Source organism: Oncorhynchus clarkii, chromosome 13 (assembly GCF_045791955.1).
Source record: "Oncorhynchus clarkii lewisi isolate Uvic-CL-2024 chromosome 13, UVic_Ocla_1.0, whole genome shotgun sequence".
In the NCBI taxonomy this organism is placed as follows: domain Eukaryota; kingdom Metazoa; phylum Chordata; class Actinopteri; order Salmoniformes; family Salmonidae; genus Oncorhynchus; species Oncorhynchus clarkii.
Genome location: NC_092159.1, coordinates 18,494,101 through 18,515,396, shown reverse-complemented (window position 1 = coordinate 18,515,396; position 21,296 = coordinate 18,494,101). Strand labels below are relative to the sequence as shown.

Here is a 21,296-nt window from a genome sequence, read left to right as displayed (position 1 = left end):
TTAGTAGCTGTACATAGATACAGTACATGATATTACCAACACATGCTTGTGAACACTGTACTATCACTATCTATTCATTATGGTAGTGGCTATGAGGTGATGACTGGATCCTGATTGACATAGAGGAAACAGGGTGGCATCATTTGACAACAGTCTGGGTCTTGTGGATGTTTAGTCTACTGTGAGCTCTGTATGAGCCCTGGGATAAAGTGGCAGTCATTTGCAAGGCAGATGGCAGAATGTGTTTCAAATTAGTAACAGGAGGCTTCATTTACAGTGTGCTACAGGGCAACAATAAACTCATATTTATTAACTTTATACAGTAGCAGCTCAAGTATAGAAGGATCTAAAATGGGATTGCAAGCTAATAGTATCAGAGATTGTCAAGTTTGTTGGTGCCATACTTCAGGCTACATATCGAAGCCTAGAGTTGAAGCCTAAACAATACTTTACAATAGGTGACTAGGCGTATGTTGCGTGTCACTACTTCACAGGAGCACTATTTGAATGTCAACTTTTTTTTAATCAAAATGCTATTTTGGGCAGAAATGCCTTCCTGAACATGTGAACTTGAATGTGCAAACTTGTATGCCATCTGTAAATATGAATAAAATTTATAAATTACGAGCCTAGTTGGTTTATCCATGGAAAAAGTTAGCAACCGTCCCTCTAGCCATGATTGGCTGAGATAATGAGTGGGCTGGACATCCCAAGGGATGAGTTTGAATTGGTCTGCCATGTAGCAGGTTTCTGTCTATAATATGAACTGGTCAGTATGTGTAGGTAATCCTTACTAACTTGGCTTTTTTGAAAGATATCACATAGTAGAACTGCATAAGTGTTACTCTCCACTTTCTAGAGGACCGAGTTTTGAAATCAGTGGAATTAGACTTTGATAGCTAAGGAGATGGGGAAAATTCTGGCATTTAACTGCAAATATGCAGACAGAGTCAAAAAGAGAACACTGAAGGCTCCGGATTACATCCTCAAACTAAGGGCAACCATGGCAACTGTGACAGAGAGGGAGATGCGTAAATCCATGTATAGGTGTAAGAGAGTCTAGCTAGCTACATTTTCAGACAGTCATGACACATTTTTAATTTAGTCAAAGTCATTTTCATTTGAAGTCAAATTCTACTGCTAACGTTAGCTAGCTGGTTAGTTAGGTAACATTCCATATGTGATCTGCGTAGAAATAATATTCCTATCTCAGAGCCATTTGCATTGCTAGTTATAGCCGAATATTAGCTAGCTAACATTGAACCTGGTGGTTAGTTACCTGCATATTCATGCAGGGTAGTAACATTATGAGTTGGGATTGTGGTTAATTGTTTAGCTAGCTAGCTACATGTTTAAACAAAATACACCACTATGCAAGTAACTATTTCAGTAGAATGTTTATGATGTCACTTCGACAACTGTCAATAGATGTAGCTGGTAAATTCACTCTGGCTATCTACTCCGATTTCAGAGCACTCTCGTCGTGTGCCAGAGGGCAGAATAACTGGCAAATTTACGAACGCTCAACACCCGTTGAATATGGCCGGTGTCAGTAAACGTTGGCAAAAAAAGCCAAATTAAAGTGTTGCCAACAGCACAGTTGCAGTCACCAACACTCTGGGTAACATAAAAAGAGCCTAACCAGCTTTGCTAGGGCGGGTAAAATGGTCTGCTCCGGAGCACAAACTACTGCATCACGTGTCACCCCTCCCTTGTATGTTCTATAGAAATAAGACCGTTTTGAGTCCCAAATGGCAACCTATTCCCTATATAGTGGCCTACTTTTGACCAGAGCCCCATAGGGAATAGGGTGCAATTTGGGATGTAAACTATGTCCATATCCTGTACAGTAGAGCTGATACTCTGTAATGAACTCCAGAGTTTGATGTAGTTAATTAATCTAGAAAGTAATAATCTTCAGAGTTTGATGACATATGTAAAAATGAAACACGCTGCAATGGCAACAGCATGTATTCTCATACAGCATACCGTATCGCTAAACATGTAAGTGGAAAATCACACGCTAATGGAGCCCACTTTCCTATAAACCAATACCAATTCCCTCTCGCATTGCGGTGACGTATTACCTACCACCGTCCCTCAATGGATCTTAACGGGGCACACATCTGCACTACCACAGTTAAATTACAAATGATAGCAGACGTTCAAATGGAGCTGCAACTGCTTTGGTTCACAATGTCACCAAATGTGTAATCTCTGATGGGGAGGAGTGATGAATGCTGAGCTCAGTCATCTATTCCGCTCGGTTGGATACGCTCTGCAAACTAGTCAACAACAACCTCTTAAAAGGTTCATGTTATGGTGGAATAATGTGTGTGGATGTGTAAGTAAGTATATTACTTTTGCATGTCTAGACTGTGAAAAACATGTGGTGATTCACAATGCAAATGAATAATACCCAACTAAGTACTTAGGCTCGGTATGTCTGCATTGTTATCCAATTAGGAATAATTGTGCTTTGAAGTGCTACGAGGTAAACGCAGAGAAAATGACACTATTAGTTCACTGCTGAAGGCAATATGGACACTTATTAGTCAATTGTTAAAGGCAATATGGACACTCATTAGACCATTGTCAAAGGCAATATGGGCACTTATTAGTCCACTGCTAAAGGCAATATGGGCACTTATTAGTCCATTTTTAAAGATAATATGGAGGTCTGTATTGTCAAATCAAATCAAATCAAAAATGTCTGTATTGTCATTGTCATTGTCATGACAGTGTGTTTCAAATGAAAGTCCATTAAAGGTGTCCTGAGAAGACCTGCTGGATCCAGTGAACTGCAACGGGAGCCGACCTGTTTCAGCTTCAGCTGACAAGTGGGCTGAGCACTAAAGATACCTGCCATCTGGAAGGATTTTGAGCTGAGAAATACACCACAGTGGAGGAAGAGGAAGAGCAGCCATTTTGTCTCTGGACCAGCAATACCTTGCAGGGACACATCCAGGTCTACGATGGGTGGGAGAAGGAAGGCACTGCGGTGGTGGTGGAGGATATTTTGGATATAGATAAGCACATACGGTTAATACATGAATAGACAGGAGTGTGTTTTTATTGTGGAGGAACCATTTGGGGGTCTCACTCCACAGCACCTTGCTGGTCGCGTCATGACAAAGTGGGCCTATGCACTGCAGTGTTGGAGACTGTGGGGGCCATTTTGGCACAAGATCAACATCATCTTCCAGGATCAGTTTATGCGGAGGAGTGAAACTGCTGATGTAAGGAAGCCATTTTGTCATACAGTGTGTTCCATTGTAGAGTCTGCACCATATTATATAATACAACCACAGTTGGATACTAAACTTTTACTTCCTGGCTAAAGGTCTGGGAACACACATAAGGGGCAGATGTTGCTTCTGCTAACACAACACAAGCTCTTAAATCAGAAAAATGGTTTACTGCTCTCTCTGTATTACAGTACATCTATTTAAGTCTTGTCGATGTCAGAAACGGGAGGTTTTAGAAAGAAGAATCAGTATTGAGCAGCAGAAAGGTGTCAGCCACGGATTACAATGACAAGAGATCCTGTAAGCGAAAGCACTCTGGGATTTAGAAATGTACAGACTCCTATTAGACAAGGATTGATTTAAACCAGCTTATCTGAAGGAGACTCCTCCAACGACCAGAGCTGAAACTCATCCACAGAAAGGCAATATCCCACATATTACTATTATTACCACAGAATTGCATTTTTATGCACTTTTGAACAGTCAATTTAATTAAAATGAAGACAGAAAAACCATTTTTTTTCTGTTTCTTTTCTCACTCTGCATAGTTTATTGAGACAGATGTCCCTCGTTGCATTTGGGCTAATGTTTAGTGGCGATACGATTCTGTGTAGAAAATAATTAACTGCGTACATTTGCATCATTAGGGCGGATTAAGTCAAGCAATGTTTGCTTATAGAAGGACTGGAGGGACTGTGTGGCACGCTCAACAAGGCTGATCCCTACCATTTCCTGATTCGATTTTTGGTAGCTGCCCCCCTGGGAGAAAGGAATGGAGAAAAATGATCCATTCAGCTAAGCGCCAACAACCAACGTTCGTCACATTTATTTGTGGCCTGTGTGTTTTGAAAAGCAAAAACAATGGCAAGCAACAAGTGTTGGAGAAACCTAATCACCAAGGTTACTGAGGTAGAAAGTGTCAAGAGAACAACCGTATATGTTGTTTTGATGATATAACACCTTAGTGATTAGCAACATTTTACCTCTCCCTGAGTCTTCTCCATTTATACAACTTAGTTCTGCCACTAAAGTTATTTGGCCGTTTTTCTCGACAGTCAGAGTGTTATTTTCTCATTTCCCAGCCTGCCTCTCTCATCCAGACTGATAATACCATCCAAATCCTAAGACCCTGACAGACTGATGATGGGTTTGTCCATATGTGGGTCGCACCTCTTCAGTATGATCCCTGTGTATCCCAAAGAAGCCAAGCTATCCTCCAGATATTTTCACATGCCCTTGAAGTGTACGTTTTGCTTTTTTGCCGAACTCGACTCCTCTGAATAACAGAGAGAGGATTATAGGGGGGGAGTGGGGGGGTATAAGGGTCCATCTATCACTCTACTCAGGATGAGAGACAAAAGGTACAAGGAATATTTAGGGGTGTTCCCTCTTTCATTATTCAGCCCCCATGACTTTAGTTTGCTCCCCATCCAAAATGCACCCTGATGTTTCATAAAATCACGATTCTTATACTTCTGTGTCACCTTGCTCTCTAAGAAAGTGTACGGCACAGTTGAACAACATGTTGTATCCTATTGGGTTTCAGAGGATATTTCCTTCTAACAATTACCTGCGTCACACAAACTAGTATACTACAAAGTAGGCTGGACTGTGACATATTGTCAACATTATCTACAATGTTTGTTTCATACTCAATACAATACTAAACATAAGAGTACATGGAATATGCCATATTGAAAGGGTGATGTTGCTATATAGCATTTTGTATGGTAGATTACTACTAAACAATAGGTTTGTAGTTCAAGCTGGAATCCTTAATTATGTAACTGCCATGTCCATTTGCAATGTTACAAAGTTACTTCAAACAACAAATACTGTTTTGTTTTTCTCTGATGTCATTGCAAGCACAATAGAACAGCAGAGTATGTACTGTGATTTATTTTTACTGCGATACTGGATGTTCATCTCCTCAGTTACTTCAACTAAACAAAAGCAATAACACATGTGCTGGGAGGAACAGTGGCACTGTTTCACCTTATGGGGAGTTCAGCTTTACAATAAGCTTGGGACTATATCTTTTTATATATAGACATATTGGTTTATGTCTCCGTGGTGGCACGATGAACATGTTAAAACCCCTGCATGCTGGCCTCCCGGGTGGCGCAGTGGTTAAGGGCGCAGTACTGCAGCGCCAGCTGTGCCATCAGAGTCCCTGGGTTCCCGCCCAGGCTCTGTCGTAACCGGCCGCAACCGGGAGGTCCGTGGGGCGACGCACAATTGGCCTAGCGTCGTCCGGGTTAGGGAGGGCTTGGTCGGTAGGGATGTCCTTGTCTCATCGCGCACCAGCGACTCCTGTGGCGGGCCGGGCGCAGTGCGCGCTAACCAAGGTTGCCAGGTGCACGGTGTAGCCTCCGACACATTGGTGCGGCTGGCTTCCGGGTTGGATGCGCGCTGTGCGGCTGGTTGGGTTGTGTATCGGAGGACGCATGACATTCAACCTTCGTCTCTCCCGAGCCCGTACGGGAGTTGTAGCGATGAGACAAAATAGTAGCTACTACAACAATTGGATACCACGAAATTGGGGAGAAAAAGGGGTAAAAATAAAAATAAAAAAAAACTGCATGCATGTTAATGTGACAACCGTCCTAACATGGACCTCTAATGTGAATGAACTAACAGCAACAGCATTATACCACAACCCAAAATGGGCCCTGTCAACTTCAGTCACCCATTACCATTAGTGTCACGCCCTGGCGTGAGGCTTTTATTCTCTATTTTGGGTAGGCCAGGGTGTGACTAGGGTGGGCATTCTAGTTTCTTTATTTCTATGTTTTCTGTTTCTATGTTTTGGCCAGGTATGGTTCTCAATCAGGGACAGCTCTCTATTGTTGTCTCTGATTGGGAATCATACTCAGCCTTTTTTCTTTTGTATTTTGTGGGTAGTTTACTATTTAGTGGCACTATAGCCCTAGTAAGCTTTACGGTTGTTATTTTGTTTCTTGTTTGTTGGCGACGTTTACATAAATAAAGGAAAATGTACGCTTACGACGCTGCACCTTGGTCCGGTCATTCCAACGACGATGTCCGTGACAATTAGTCAACTGGTAGAGTAATTCAGCTTACCGCATTACGCCAAACACAACAAAATGGCACAAGGACATCATTAATTATTATTTAGCATAAAATGCTTACGGAAATGAGATTGTGCCCCTACTCCTCAGGACATATGGTAGATTTTCTCTGAGAGAGGATAGGTGGAGATCACATAATGATGAGACACTTAGTTTCACTACTGTTCACGATTTATAGTATGTATGTATTTATAATATGTATACTTCTGGCCCTTCTTTGGACACTGTGTTAACAACCCTCCAGGCAAGCTTCAATGCCATACAACTCTCCTTCCGTGGCCTCCAATTGTTCTTAAATACAAGTAAAACTAAATGCATGCTCTTCAACCGATCGCTACCTGATGGGGCAGTGGTGAGACTGACTAGTCTCTGCTAAAGAGGGCTCTGATCTCTCCCACTCAGTGCAAAAATCCCCTAATGTATTTGGATGTGTTTTAGTAGATCATGATCATTAAGAAAGAGAAACACTTTTTTAAAAAATCTAGTTTGTATAGTCCCAAACTTAGTTATTCCAACATCACTACTCTGGACGGCTCTGACTTAGAATACGTGGACAACTACAAATACTTAGGTGTCTGGTCAGACTGTAAACTCTCCTTCCAGACCCATATCAAACATCTCCAATCCAAAGTTAAATCTAGAATTGGCTTCCTATTTCGCAACAAAGCATCCTTCACTCATGCTGCCAAACATACCCTTGTAAAACTGACCATCCTACCAATCCTCGACTTCGGCGATGTCATTTACAAAATAGCCTCCAATACCCTACTCAACAAATTGGATGCAGTCTATCACAGTGCAATCCGTTTTGTCACCAAAGCCCCATATACTACCCACCATTGCGACCTGTACGCTCTCGTTGGCTGGCCCTCGCTTCATACTCGTCGCCAAACCCACTGGCTCCATGTCATCTACAAGACCCTGCTAGGTAAAGTCCCCCCTTATCTCAGCTCGCTGGTCACCATAGCATCTCCCACCTGTAGCACACGCTCCAGCAGGTATATCTCTCTAGTCACCCCCAAAACCAACTATTTCTTTGGCCGCCTCTCCTTCCAGTTCTCTGCTGCCAATGACTGGAACAATGACTTTCCCTACTGTATTTAATTTATTTATTTTGCTCCTTTGCACCCCATTATTTTTATTTCTACTTTGCACGTTCTTCCACTGCAAATCTACCATTCCAGTGTTTTACTTGCTATATTGTTTTTAATTTGCCACCAAATTAATGGCTCCTGGGTAAGTTACGATCATTAGGGGAAATGTGGGGGAGTGGACGGGGCGTGCGACTAGAGATGAGGGGATGGTGTACGGGAAATTACATTAAGGCTTTTTCTGGTGAACGCAGCAGTTTTGAACTATACATTTTTGATCCTCCTTCTGCACTATTTGTGCAATGACATTTTGTGCAATGACGACCCCATATAATTTCACACTCCAATTAGGACAATACTAACGTTGTCCTAAAGAGCCAATCTCTGGGCCACATTAAACAAATAAATTCTAAGCCTCAAGGGCATCAAAGGTTCCCCAACCAAATTAAACTGGCACTGAATGTATGTCTAAGTGGTATATATGTGGGAATGAATTGCAGCGAAGAGCGAATGAAAATGCTAATGAAAAAGCATTCTCCGGGCGTTTTCATTGTGTTTGGTTGTTAATGTCACGGGAAAGGTAGATAATTACTCCCTGGTGTGTAGCATAACACTACAGGTTAGATATACTGGAATTGATGCTCTGAAAAAGTAATATCAATAATGTAGATTACACCTTTGAGGGTACAATTTGTCTTGCTGTTCAAATCTACAGTACATGAGGTTAACCTCTTGGATTTAGGGGGCGCTATTTACATTTTTGGATGAAAAACGTTCCCGTTTTGAACAAGATATTTTGTCGTGAAAAGATGCTCGACTATGCATATAATTGACAGCTTTGGAAAGAAGACACTCTGACATTTCCAAAACTGCAAAGATATTGTCTGTGAGTGCCACAGAACTGATGTTACAGGCAAAAAATCCAACCAGGAAGTGCCAAATTTTTTGAAACCGCTTCATGCCAATGACTCCTTATATGGCTGTGAATGAGCTACGAATAAGCTTACGTTTTCCACGCATTCCCCAAGGTGTCTACAGCATTGTGACGTCTTTTTAGGCATTTCCATTGAAGAATGGCTGTAAGGGACCATATATAGCATGTGGTCACATGGGGTCTCCCGGAGAAAATCTTGCGTAAAATACTGAGGTAGGCATTTTTCCAATCGCTTCTTATGAGAAACCAACTGCCTCGACGGATATATTATCGAATATATATGTTAAAAACACCTTGAGGATGGATCCTAAACAACGTTTGCCGTGTTTCTGTCGATATTATGTAGCTAATTTTGAAAAAAGTTTGGCGTTGTAGTAGTAGCATTTTTCGGTCGATTTCTCAGCCAAGCATGATGAAGAAACGGGAGCTTTTTCGCCTACAAAAATAATATTTTTAGAAAAAAGGAACATTTGCTATCTAACTGGGAGTCTCCTAAGTGAAAGCATCTAAAGTTCTTCAAAGGTAAATTATTTAATTTGGTTGCTTTTCTTATTTTCGTAAAAATGTTGCCTGCTGCCAGCAGAGCCTTGCATAGCATTATGCCATGATAAACTTACACAAATGCTTGTCTAGCGTTGGCTGTAACGCATATTTTGAAAATCTGAGATGACAATGTTGTTAACAAAAGGCTAAGCTTGTGTTTGAATATATTTATTTCATTTCATTTGCGATTTTCATGAATAGGAAAAGTTTATGTCCGCTGCGTTATGCTAATGCATTTGAGGCTATGATTACGCTCCCGGATACGGGTTTGCTCGTCGCAAGAGGTTTTAAGTATCTGATAGAAAGTTTTAGCAAAGACCAAACCTGCACAACAGCAACAAAGTATAGTATTCTGTATCGACAAAGTGTAATCCAACTCCAGTATAGACCATCTCCAGTATAGACCAACTCCAGTATAGTCCAACTTCAGTGTGTTCAACTCCAGTATAGACCAACTCCAGTATAGTCCAACTCCAGTATAGTCCAACTCCTGTATAGTCCAACTCCTGTATAGACCAACTCCAGTGTAGACCAACTACCGTATAGTCCAACTCCAGTGTCGACCAACTCCAGTAAAGTCCAACTCCAGTGTAGACCAACTCCAGTGTAGACCAACTCCAGTGTAGACCAACTACAGTATAGTCTAGCTCTAGTGTAAACCAACTCCAGTAGAGACCATCTCCAGTATGGACCATCTCCAGTACAATACAACTCTAGTATAGTTAAACTCCAATACAACCCAACTCCACTACAGACCAAATCTAGTATTATCCAACATCAGTATAATCCAACTCATGTGTTGTCCAACTTCAGTATAGTCCAACTCCAGCATACACCAACTCCAGTATAGACCAACTCCAGTATAGTCCAAGTCCAGTGTAGACCAACTCCAGTATAGACCATCTCCAGTATAGACCATCTCCAGTACAATCCAACTCCAGTATAGTTCATCTCCAATACAATCCAACTCCACTACAGACCAAATCTAGTATTATCCAACATCAGTATAATCCAACTCCTGTGTTGTCCAACTCCAGTACAGACCAACTCCAGTACAGACCAACTCCAGTACAGACCAACTCCAGTATAGACCATCTCCAGTATAGACCAACTCCAGTATAGACCATCTCCAGTATAGACCAACTCCAGTATAGTCAATCTCCAGTATAGACCAACTCCAGTATAGACCATCTCCAGTATAGTCCAACTCCAGTATAGACCATCTCTAGTATAGACCATCTCCAGTATAGTCCAACTCCAGTATAGTCCAACTCCAGTATAGACCAACTCCAGTATAGACCAACTCTAGTCCACATTGACATTCCACTGAAAAAGGAAGCTGCTTTGATAATCCCCTATTTCAAATGGATGATGGGGAAACCAATGCTGCGTCTGGCAGGTTCAAATGACCGTGAACACTAATGGTTTCAAAATGACTACATCTTTCACTATCGCTCTCCTTCAGAGGGAGACTTTATCATACTGATAAACAAGAAAAAAATGCAGAGCGGGTCATTTTAGTGACATAGGAAAGTGGAGCCGGCTACAGAACGAGGCTGTTGGATTGTAGTTAAGAGGCGAGGTTCAGCAAGAGGCAGAATCCATCAAGTCGACTATTATGTCTTCCCCACAGAATAATGATGGAAGGTTGGCAGCTCTGGCACTGATACCCAGCTGATCCTATTTGCAAAGGTAAATGCCAGCCTTTTACCTGGCCGAGATACTGAGATACACACTCTGACTTCTGTCTGCGGCGGAGGAGAAGAGGGGGATTCAAAAGGCAGGGACAGGGAGAAACAAGAGAGGGAGTGGGAGAGGTGTAATAAAGTGTCAGATCACCATCAGTGCCAGATCACAGAAGGGACGTATGCAAACCGTGTTTTCTCCATCACTGTCACTGTAATATGGGCCAATAAGTTTAATTGAAAATAAGTGATTTTGACTAAGTGTTAAGAAATCTCAGATAGTTGGGGGTTTGGAATGTAAATTGATAGAACAAAGTGAGAATATTCTGGAGGCCCTGTTTCAAAACCGATAAAAAAGTGTTTATTCATCATCTTCACTCCCTCTCTCTGTCACACACACACACACACACACACACACACACACACACACACACACACACACACACACACACACACACACACACACACACACACACACACACACACACACACACACACACACACACACACACAGTACATCCTATGGTTTGAATTGAAGAGGCAGTCCATCAACTGGGTCTTTAAACTCAATCTAAAGAGGCCCGGGGACATGATGAAAAACAAAAAGGATGTCACACCTCCACCATTTCACCAAAGGAACACAGGTGCATGGCAAGAGAGGCCTGACAACGACAAAAAAGTTGTGTTCCTTACACACGCAACAATCTGTTTCCTTGTTGTTGGCACATTGGCTCCCCACTCCTATCTCTATGTAACAGCACACCTCCATCCATCTGCTGTAGTGAAAATGTATACGTCCTCCAAAAAAAAACACCTCCAGATATATTCTCACCAGGAAGACCCCCTCCACAACACCTTCTCCAGCTTTATCCTCAGCAGGAAGACCTCCTCCACAACACCTTCTCCAGCTTTATCCTCAGCAGGAAGACCTCCCTCCACAACACCTTCTCCAGCTTTATCCTCAGCAGGATGACCCCCCTCCACAACAACATTTAGTTATAGTCTATTGACTAATGACAGTAATCCTGCTATCAAACCTAATGCAGACAAGGGGCCAATCAAATCCCCATACGCAATGTAGGGCAAGTGAGTAAGAGACTGGAGAAGTCACAAATAAACCTGACATACACTGATGCTTTATTCTAGCGGCGCTGTCTGGCAATACAGATTATTTCCCCTAATGGAAGGAATTACAAATAACCCAAACGGGGCTTAGGCGGTGTGTAGGGTTGCCTGCAATGTAATTGTGGTGCTGGGTGACCAGGCTGAAAATAGTGTATGCAGGTGATCCAAATTCACTTGTGAGTTATTATTATTTTTTATTATCTTGGAACGTTGGATACTGTGAACTCGTTTGACTGTGTAAAGAAATGTGACCTGTTTCTGTTGATACATCCGAAGGGAAACATTTTTGATCACTTTTTTCAAAGGTTGAAAGGAAGTGTGAATAAATGCATCTCCAACATGTCAACTATCTGATTTGGTTGTTGTACAGAATGCGGTAGACTGACGGTCTTCATCTGACATTGTGCGTCTGAGTGGGAGACTACAGGGGGCTGACAGGAGCATTATTTGGGGAAAACAAAGTTATGTCAGACACCTGGGGTTCTCCTCTTGACATACTCAAAACCAATTGATTACAACACCAGAAACCTGAATGAGGGTATTAAACACAGAGACTGGTGCTGAGGGAACTAAGATCATAGATTGGCAATAGATACATGGACATAAACTGGATATTTTTGTACAATCAATGTTCATTGTCTATCTGTGCTAATGTCATTTTATCTACACTAGCAGCTTTTTCTGAGGTGAATTGTCTGCTCTCATTAACACTTCTAACTAAATAATGAAATCAAAACCCCATATCCCCAAGTGACCACAGTAATTGCTGTAACGATGTGTGCTGAGAGTCTGGAAGCAAGTTCAGGGAGTGAGTGTTTTAATAAATAAACACAACATAATACCACATGACAAACCAAGAACAATACACAGACATGAAACAGAAACAATAACGCCTGGGGAAGGAACTAAAGGGAGTGACATATATAGGGAAGGTAATCAGAGAAGTGATGGAGTTCAGGTGAGTCAGAAGATGCGCAGGTGCGCGTAACGATGGTGACAGGTGTGCGCCATAACGAGCAGCCTGGTGACCTCGAGGCCGGAGAGGGAGCACACGTGACAATTGCAATGTGTACTGAATACTTGAACTCAACGGTCCCACCAAGTTAACGTTTTGATGAACATATCCCTTATACTATCCATTAGGGACCCAAAGCCTTGTCTCGCAGGTCCAACGAGGTGTGTGAGCCGAGATGCAATATGTTAAGAATGGAATACAACTTGAATTGTGGGGACTTTAGTTTTTTTTTTCACTTCTCCCTTGAGACTTCCACCACTAGCTTCCTACACCCCCCAACACAATACTTCTCAGATTATAAACACGTTCAGAAAAAAAAAAAATCTATGCTTTCTCTCTTTGAATCTAACAGCAGGGAGGGTGTTACATGAATAACTGAACTGCACTAAACAACCCGGGCCTGACGTTGTCTAGCATAACAGCTCTTGTCAAAAGATTTATAACACAAGCAGCTCTAATACTGAAGGAGGAGACCTGAACAATGGAAAAGCCACAGAGGAACAAAGAAGAACAAGAAGAAAAATGGTTCTGTATTATGTTTGAGTTGTTTCTGCACTTTCCACCCACATACTTTTGTGAGAAGTGTCACAAACGAACTAATTGTATCACTCTTAGTCAGAGAGAGAGAGAGAGGAACAGCTACATCAATAGTAATGTCTTTACCCTGAGCACACATTCTGAGATAAGAGTCAAGACAGGTCACCCAGAGTTCTAGAACTCGAAATAGAAAAGACCATTGAGGAAAGAGATAAAGATTGACCTGCATTGAATACAAAAAGACTGAAGACAAATAGTAAAGTGATCTGACAAAGCTTGTTATCAGTACAGGACAGACTGTTTTAAAGTTGCACTTGTATGGACTCTCAATGAAACATACTACATTATCTAATTTACTAATCACCATTGGATTCCACATTGCATCAGTGCTTAATTAAGGAATCGTTTCATCAGAACGGTAAGTATGTTGTCGAAGAGTGTTCCATGTCCACGATGGTTCATCATTTTAATGCAAACAAAATTTCACCAACATCTATAGTGTACATTAAACAGCCCAAAAGGTTCTGTTTCAAATTCGTATAGTCCACATTCTCCAACAAAGGCCATCACAGACCGAAAGTGTAACAAATTACAACCTCTGGATCTGTCCAGGTTTCATTGATATGACCGATATTGGGGTCAGTTAGCAACCCAAGGTGTCAGTCTTCTACCTCCTCCACCTCAACCAGACTCCCCTATGTGATAGCCATCTTGGTAGCCAGGTAAGACTCATTTGGCCATAATGGTAGGTCTTCTTCACAGGGGGTTATATGGGATGTGACCTGTGTGTGAGTGGGGGGTACAGAGCTCTCCTCAACATGATAGTACTGTACAGCGAAGGTTACAGATGAGAACATAGGTGTATAGGACTGCAGAGTCGCTGTATGTGGTTTGCAGGCCTATAGTGCTGACATCTTCTAATGAATATTAGAATGTTCATTAGTAGTTACAAGTAAAGTTACTGTGTAGTTGGAATCACGTTATAACACAAACATTTTCAATGCTCTAAATATATCGCCATGGTAATTAAATAAGGTAACATCAAATGGATAACAATAATCAATATTCTAATCAAATAAATAAATCAATCAATCAAATAAATCATTAAATCATGGCAGAAGAATATTCAATAAACCAATACGGGGCCGTTGAAACCGAGATGGAAATACGGTAAAAAAAATATATAGCTTGGACTTTTATCCGACTGTGTATCACAGTTCAAAATCCAAAGCATACTGTATCAAACAACCAACTGTGGTGAAAAAAATGACATGGAGCTCACCTTCTGGTCGTGGCTGTAGGCTAGAGCCCAGTCCTCCTGTGTTGGATGGAACAGAAGGCTTAGAATGTAGAAGCTGAGGCGGTATTTCTGATAGCTCGCTCCTTCATCCGAGCTGATGAGCACACTGCTCTCAAACTCAGGGTCTGTCAGCACCATTATCTGAGAGAGAGAGAGAGAGAGAGAGAGAGAGAGAGAGAGAGAGAGAGAGAGAGAGAGAAGGGGTCACCATGTCAGCACTCCAGGTCTAGTGGTTGGCATGCAGCATGCTGTTACTAGCGCTAACACCTTCACTTTGTTTTGGACTTAATTTTACAAATGTGCCTCTCGTGCTCTGTTGCCATGGTTTTTTGGCCTCTTCCAGTGCACGCACAGGTCTACACTTTGGTGCACTTTGGCTTTCAGTCACCCCTGTCCAGATGCATTCCCTTTAATGAGATAGAGGTGGTTCAGAATACCCCTGTGGACATATAAGTCAACCATGAGGGGGCCACAACACAACTGCAACAATAAGTTGCTATGTTAAAGAATAGGATAAGTTTTAAGAATAAAGTTTTAAGAATATACTGTAGATCAATAGGCTGCTGTGCTATGGTGTTCTGTAACACCGCTGTGAAGCAAGAGAGAACTCCACAACTTTGCATTTACCATGCGTGACTACATGTTTAGGCAATGCTATTTGTTTTGAACAATATATAAATTTGTGATAAGAAAGAACAAATATTTGTGCAATAAAGAATAATGTCTTTGTGGAATGCTCTATGTTACCACAGTGGTGGGAATTGTAATTCCATGCTAGGAATTATACAGTCTCTACTTTAATTTCATCATGAATTCAGTGCAAATGTAAATGTTTTGTTGCATATTTGTTAGAAATTAGCCTATTGAGAAAGCAATAACAGAGTAAGAAAATTATAATAGCAATGCAAAACTACATTGTAACAAAATTTGACCTTATTGGTGTAGTATCTATATCTTGGTATAATATGATTTATTTTTGGGGTGGGATGTAAAGCAGACATTTTCATTAAAGTGCATTACTCTCAAAATACAGATATATCCTTAAAAGCCATTTCCACTTTATAGAACCAGGGCCTATTTTCTCAAAGTAATCCATAGACATTTTGATTAATAAGACATACATAGCTCAAATATACTTTCTCTTTGTGATGTAATGCAATAAGACATTAACATGACACCTGGCTTTAATAATAAACTACTAAACCTAGACAGAAGAAGGAGAAGGGAAAAGCGTGACTTGGATAGTGTCACAGCACAAACAACTGTGTTTTCTTTCACTGCAACAAAAATACCACCGTCTTTCCCCAGCTTTAACTAGGAATAATCCCAACCCCTCTTTCCCCAGCTTTAACTAGGAATCTTTCCCACCCCTCTTTCCCCAGCTTTAACTAGGAATAATCCCCACCCCTCTTTCCCCAGCTTTAACTAGGAATAATCCCCACCCCTCTTTCCCCAGCTTTAACTAGGAATAATCCCCACCCCTCTTTCCCCAGCTTTAACTAGGAATAATCCCAACCCCTCTTTCCCCAGCTTTAACTAGGAATAATCCCAACCCCTCTTTCCCCAGCTTTAACTAGGAATAATCCCAACCCCTCTTTCCCCAGCTTTAACTAGGAATCTTTCCCACCCCTCTTTCCCCAGTTTTAACTAGGAATCTTTCCCACCCCTCTTTCCCCAGCTTTAACTAGGAATAATCCCAACCCCTCTTTCCCCAACTTTAACTAGGAATAATCCCCACCCCTCTTTCCCCAGCTTTAACTAGGAATCTTTCCCACCCCTCTTTCCCCAGCTTTAACTAGGAATAATCCCAACCCCTCTTTCCCCAGCTTTAACTAGGAATAATCCCCACCCCTCTTTCCCCAGCTTTAACTAGGAATAATCCCCACCCCTCTTTCCCCAGCTTTAACTAGGAATAATCCCCACCCCTCTTTCCCCAGCTTTAACTAGGAATCTTTCCCACCCCTCTTTCCCCAGCTTTAACTAGGAATAATCCCAACCCGTCTTTCCCCAGCTATAACTAGGAATAATCCCCACCCCTCTTTCCCCAGCTTTAACTAGGAATAATCCCAACCCCTCTTTCCCCAGCTTTAACTAGGAATAATCCCAACCCCTCTTTCCCCAGCTTTAACTAGGAATAATCCCAACCCCTCTTTCCCCAGCTTTAACTAGGAATAATCCCCACCCCTCTTTCCCCAGCTTTAACTAGGAATAATCCCCACCCCTCTTTCCCCAGCTTTAACTAGGAATAATCCCCACCCCTCTTTCCCCAGCTTTAACTAGGAATCTTTCCCACCCCTCTTTCCCCAGCTTTAACTAGGAATAATCCCAACCCGTCTTTCCCCAGCTATAACTAGGAATAATCCCCACCCCTCTTTCCCCAGCTTTAACTAGGAATAATCCCAACCCCTCTTTCCCCAGCTTTAACTAGGAATAATCCCAACCCCTCTTTCCCCAGCTTTAACTAGGAATAATCCCCACCCCTCTTTCCCCAGCTTTAACTAGGAATAATCCCCACCCCTCTTTCCCCAGCTTTAACTAGGAATCCTCCCCACCTCTCTTTCCCCAGCTTTAACTCGGAATCTTTCCCACCCCTCTTTCCCCAGCTTTAACTAGGAATCTTTCCCACCCCTCTTTCCCCAGCTTTAACTAGGAATAATCCCAACCCCTCTTTCCCCAGCTTTAACTAGGAATAATCCCCACCCCTCTTTCCCCAGCTTTAACTAGGAATCCTCCCCACCTCTCTTTCCCCAGCTTTAACTCGGAATCTTTCCCACCCCTCTTTCCCCAGCTTTAACTAGGAATCTTTCCCACCCCTCTTTCCCCAGCTTTAACTAGGAATCTTTCCCACCCCTCTTTCCCCAGCTTTAACTAGGAATCTTTCCCACCTCTCTTTCCCCAGCTTTAACTAGGAATAATCCCCACCCCTCTTTCCCCAGCTTTAACTAGGAATCCTCCCCACCTCTCTTTCCCCAGCTTTAACTCGGAATCTTTCCCACCCCTCTTTCCCCAGCTTTAACTAGGAATAATCCCCATCCCTCTTTCCCCAGCTTTAACTAGGAATCTTTCCCACCCCTCTTTCCCCAGCTTTAACTATGAATCTTTCCCACCTCTCTTTCCCCAGCTTTAACTAGGAATCTTTCCCACCCCTCTTTCCCCAGCTTTAACTAGGAATAATCCCCACCCCTCTTTCCCCAGCTTTAACTAGGAATCTTTCCCACCCCTCTTTCCCCAGCTTTAACTAGGAATCTTTCCCACCTCTCTTTCCCCAGCTTTAACTAGGAATCTTTCCCACCCCTCTTTCCCCAGCTTTAACTAGGAATCCTCCCTGGTGGTGATTTAGATAAATTGTTTTTCATTTAAGTCAATAAACAGACTGCGGATTCTGTGCCAGTTTTTTTCTTAAAAAAAAATATGTTTCTTTTATTTTTTTGTAGTTCACCTCACCTTCGAATTTTGCCATTGTCATTGCCCTCACTGTGGGACGAGGGACTGCGAATGGCCCCGTCTACTTCTCCCAGAGTCTTAGGGCCTTGTCACATGTAATTAAATAGTTTCTAACGTCAGGTCTAATAATTTCTCATAATATTGTATTAATCGACAGCATTTATTATGAGTGGAAAATGTATTTCACCTTGCATTTTTTATTCTTCTGTCGGGCCCTTTCTCTCTGTCTCACCACTTAGAGGGGATAGCACAAATGCTACAAGTCATTGAAGGATCTGGTTGAATCAGTGTTTCTTCACCACTATACAGGGAGACACTGAACGTTTCTCAGCTCTCTAATAATAATTGAGGCGAGTCCTTTTCAACCAGGCTTCCTTTATATTTACTGTAATACATTTCATATTAAGACATATCTCTATTGAGGGCTTGTTGTATAGCTGTGTGTATATCCCCTATATCACTGTTGCATTTATTGGAAGGTGCAATATTACACTTTATATGTTGAGAGTAAAAGGAATTGGAGAAGTCTGGAAATGAATTAATTAATGGCCAAAGATGATTCATCTTAAACAAACCTGATTTAAATTCCTGCACGGGTAAATATTATTTACCGTGTGACATATTCAATAATAAACCCTATTTAAACATAATTTCTCTTACAAAATGTAGAAACATGTATTGGACAAATACCATAACTGGACTAAAACCATTCTCATAACCCATCTCTCAGTAGATTGAATTCATTTCCTTTCAGAAATTGTTTATGTGGATCCATATGGGCATGTCTATCTGTTCCTGAATCAGTTTTAACAGGCACAAAGTTCCACGAGGGGAGGTTATGTAACAGCTCACATCATCATCAATAACTTTCATGTCATCAAATATACCATCGCATGGCCGGGTAATTAGGATTTTGCTCCACATCCACTTGCCAATTGATGTCCCGGGAATAAAGAGGAGTGAGGCTGGTAACAAAACTTAGATCAATACAGGTTGGAGGGATAACCTCGGCATGTCATCTGCTGATGTTCAGCTAGTTGGTGGGAGACCAGCTAATCATCAAGCGAGGAGTGCGATAGTCATTGCTGTTGTTTGAGGGGCTGAAGCCTGCTGTTGGACGGTGCTTGAGCTATCTGCTGACCACAAACAAGGGGAGGAGCGGAGGAGAGGATTTCTCACAGCAGAATAATCTTGTCAAGCCCAGATCAATTGCGACCTATCTGTGAGTGAGCAGTCTGTAGGGAAGGTATAAAAAGGCTACATTCTAGTGAATTGGGATATCACTCTAGATACAACCATAGAAATAGAATGTCTATTCATTCTATGCCTTTTAATTATATTCATATTGTCACGCCCTGGTCTTAGTATTTTGTGTTTTCTTTATTATTTTGGTCAGGCCAGGGTGTGACATGGGTTATTTATGTGGTGTGTTTTGTCTAGGGGTTTGTTGTAGGTTATGGGATAGTGGTTAGTGGGGTTGTCTAGAATAGTCTATGGCTGCCTGGAGTGGTTCTGAATCAGAGGCAGGTGTTTATCGTTGTCTCTGATTGGGAACCATATTTAGGCAGCCATATTCTTTGAGTGTTTGGTGGGTGATTGTTCCTGTCTCTGTGTTTGTTTGCACCAGATAGGCTGTTTAGGTTTTTTTCATGTGTATTGTTTTGTATACTGTTCGTGTTTTCATCTTTATTAAAGATGTATACAAATAACCACGCTGCATTTTGGTCCGCCTCTCCTTCGCCTGAAGAATCACCCACCACAACAGGACCAAGCGGTGTGGTGACAGGCAGCGGCAGCAGGAGCAGCGAAGTATGGACTATACTACTTGGGAGGAAATAGACAAGTGGGCGGTCGACCCAGGGGGAGTGCCGGAGCCCGCCTGGGATTCGCTGGAGCAGTGCGAAGATGGTTATAGAGAATGGAGTTGGAGAGACGAACACGGCGGCGTGGATGGAAGCCAGAGATTCAGCCCCAAAAATGTATTGCGGGGGGGCACAGGGAGAGTGTGGCAGAGTCAGGAGTCAGACCTGAGCCAACTCCCCCTGTTTATTGTAAGGAGCCAAGGAGGAAACCAGAACCAGAGCCGGTGTTGGAGGTGAGCGAAGCAGAGACTGTGAAGGAGTTAATGGGGAAATTGGAGGAGAGAGTTATGAGGGAGTTGCTGTGTTGGTGCATGAGGCACGGAATTCGTCCGACGGAGCGTGTCGGGGATTTGATGGCACCTGGGTCAGTTTTCCATACTCGTCCTGAGGTGCGTGTTAGTCGGCTGGTGAAGATTGTGCCAGCCTCACGCACCAGGCCTCCTGTGCACCTCCCTAGCCTTGCACGTCCTGTGCCAGCTCAGCGCTACAGTGCGCATAGCAGTGCTAACCGTGGCGGGCGTGGTACTGGTCAGGCACCATGTTATGCGGTGGAACGCACGGTGTCCCCAGTACGCGTGCTTAGCCCGGTACGCTACATTTCAGCTCCTCACATCTGCCGGGCTAGGGTGAAGATCCAGCCAGGGCGGTTGGTGCCAACCCTGCTCTCAAGATCTCCAGTACGCCTTCACGGTCCGGTCCATCCTGTGCCACCTCCACACACCAGCCCTCCGGTGGCAGCTCCCCGCACCAGGCTTCCTGTGCGTGTCCTCGGCCCAGTACCACCAGTGCCAGCACCACGCACCAGGCCTACAGTGTGCTTCGCCTGTCCAGCGCTGCCAAAACCTTTCCTCTCCAGCGCTGCCGGAGTCTCCCGTCTGTCCACCGCTGCCAGAGCTGTCAGTCTGCAAGGAGCTGTCAGTCTGCAAGTAGCTGCCAATCTGCAAGGAGCTGCCAGTCTGCAAGGAGCTGTCAGTCTACAAGGAGCTGCCAGTCTGCAAGGAGCTGCCAGTCTACAAGGAGCTGCTAGTCTGCAAGGAGCTGCCAGAGCTGCTAGTCTGCAAGGAGCAGCCAGAGCTGCCAGTCTGCATGGAGCAGCCAGAGCTGCCAGTCTGCATGGAGCAGCCAGAGCTGCCAGTCTGCAAGGAGCAGCCAGAGCCGCCAGTCTGCAAGGAGCAGCCAGAGCCGCCAGTCTGCAAGGAGCAGCCAGAGCCGCTAGTCTGCAAGGAGCAGCCAGAGCCGCCAGTCTGCATGGAGCAGCCAGAGCCGCCAGTCTGCATGGAGCAGCCAGAGCCGCCAGCCTGCATGGAGCAGAGCCGCCAGTCTGCATGGAGCAGCCAGAGCCGCCAGTCTGCATGGAGCAGCCAGAGCCGCCAGTCTGCATGGAGCAGACAGAGCCGCCAGTCTGCATGGAGCAGCCAGA

At 43.2% G+C, this 21,296-nt stretch overlaps 1 protein-coding gene across 1 annotated transcript in view; it reads right to left on the bottom strand.

Moving 5' to 3' along the window:
* The window catches only part of LOC139424541 (VPS10 domain-containing receptor SorCS3-like), a 216,792-nt gene that overhangs the window by 73,553 nt on the left and 121,943 nt on the right, over nucleotides 1-21,296 (bottom strand). Inside the window, exon 4 of the mRNA XM_071176480.1 lies at nucleotides 14,553-14,711. Within this exon, the coding sequence (XP_071032581.1) occupies nucleotides 14,553-14,711 (159 nt within the window). The remainder of the gene's footprint in view (nucleotides 1-14,552; nucleotides 14,712-21,296) is intronic.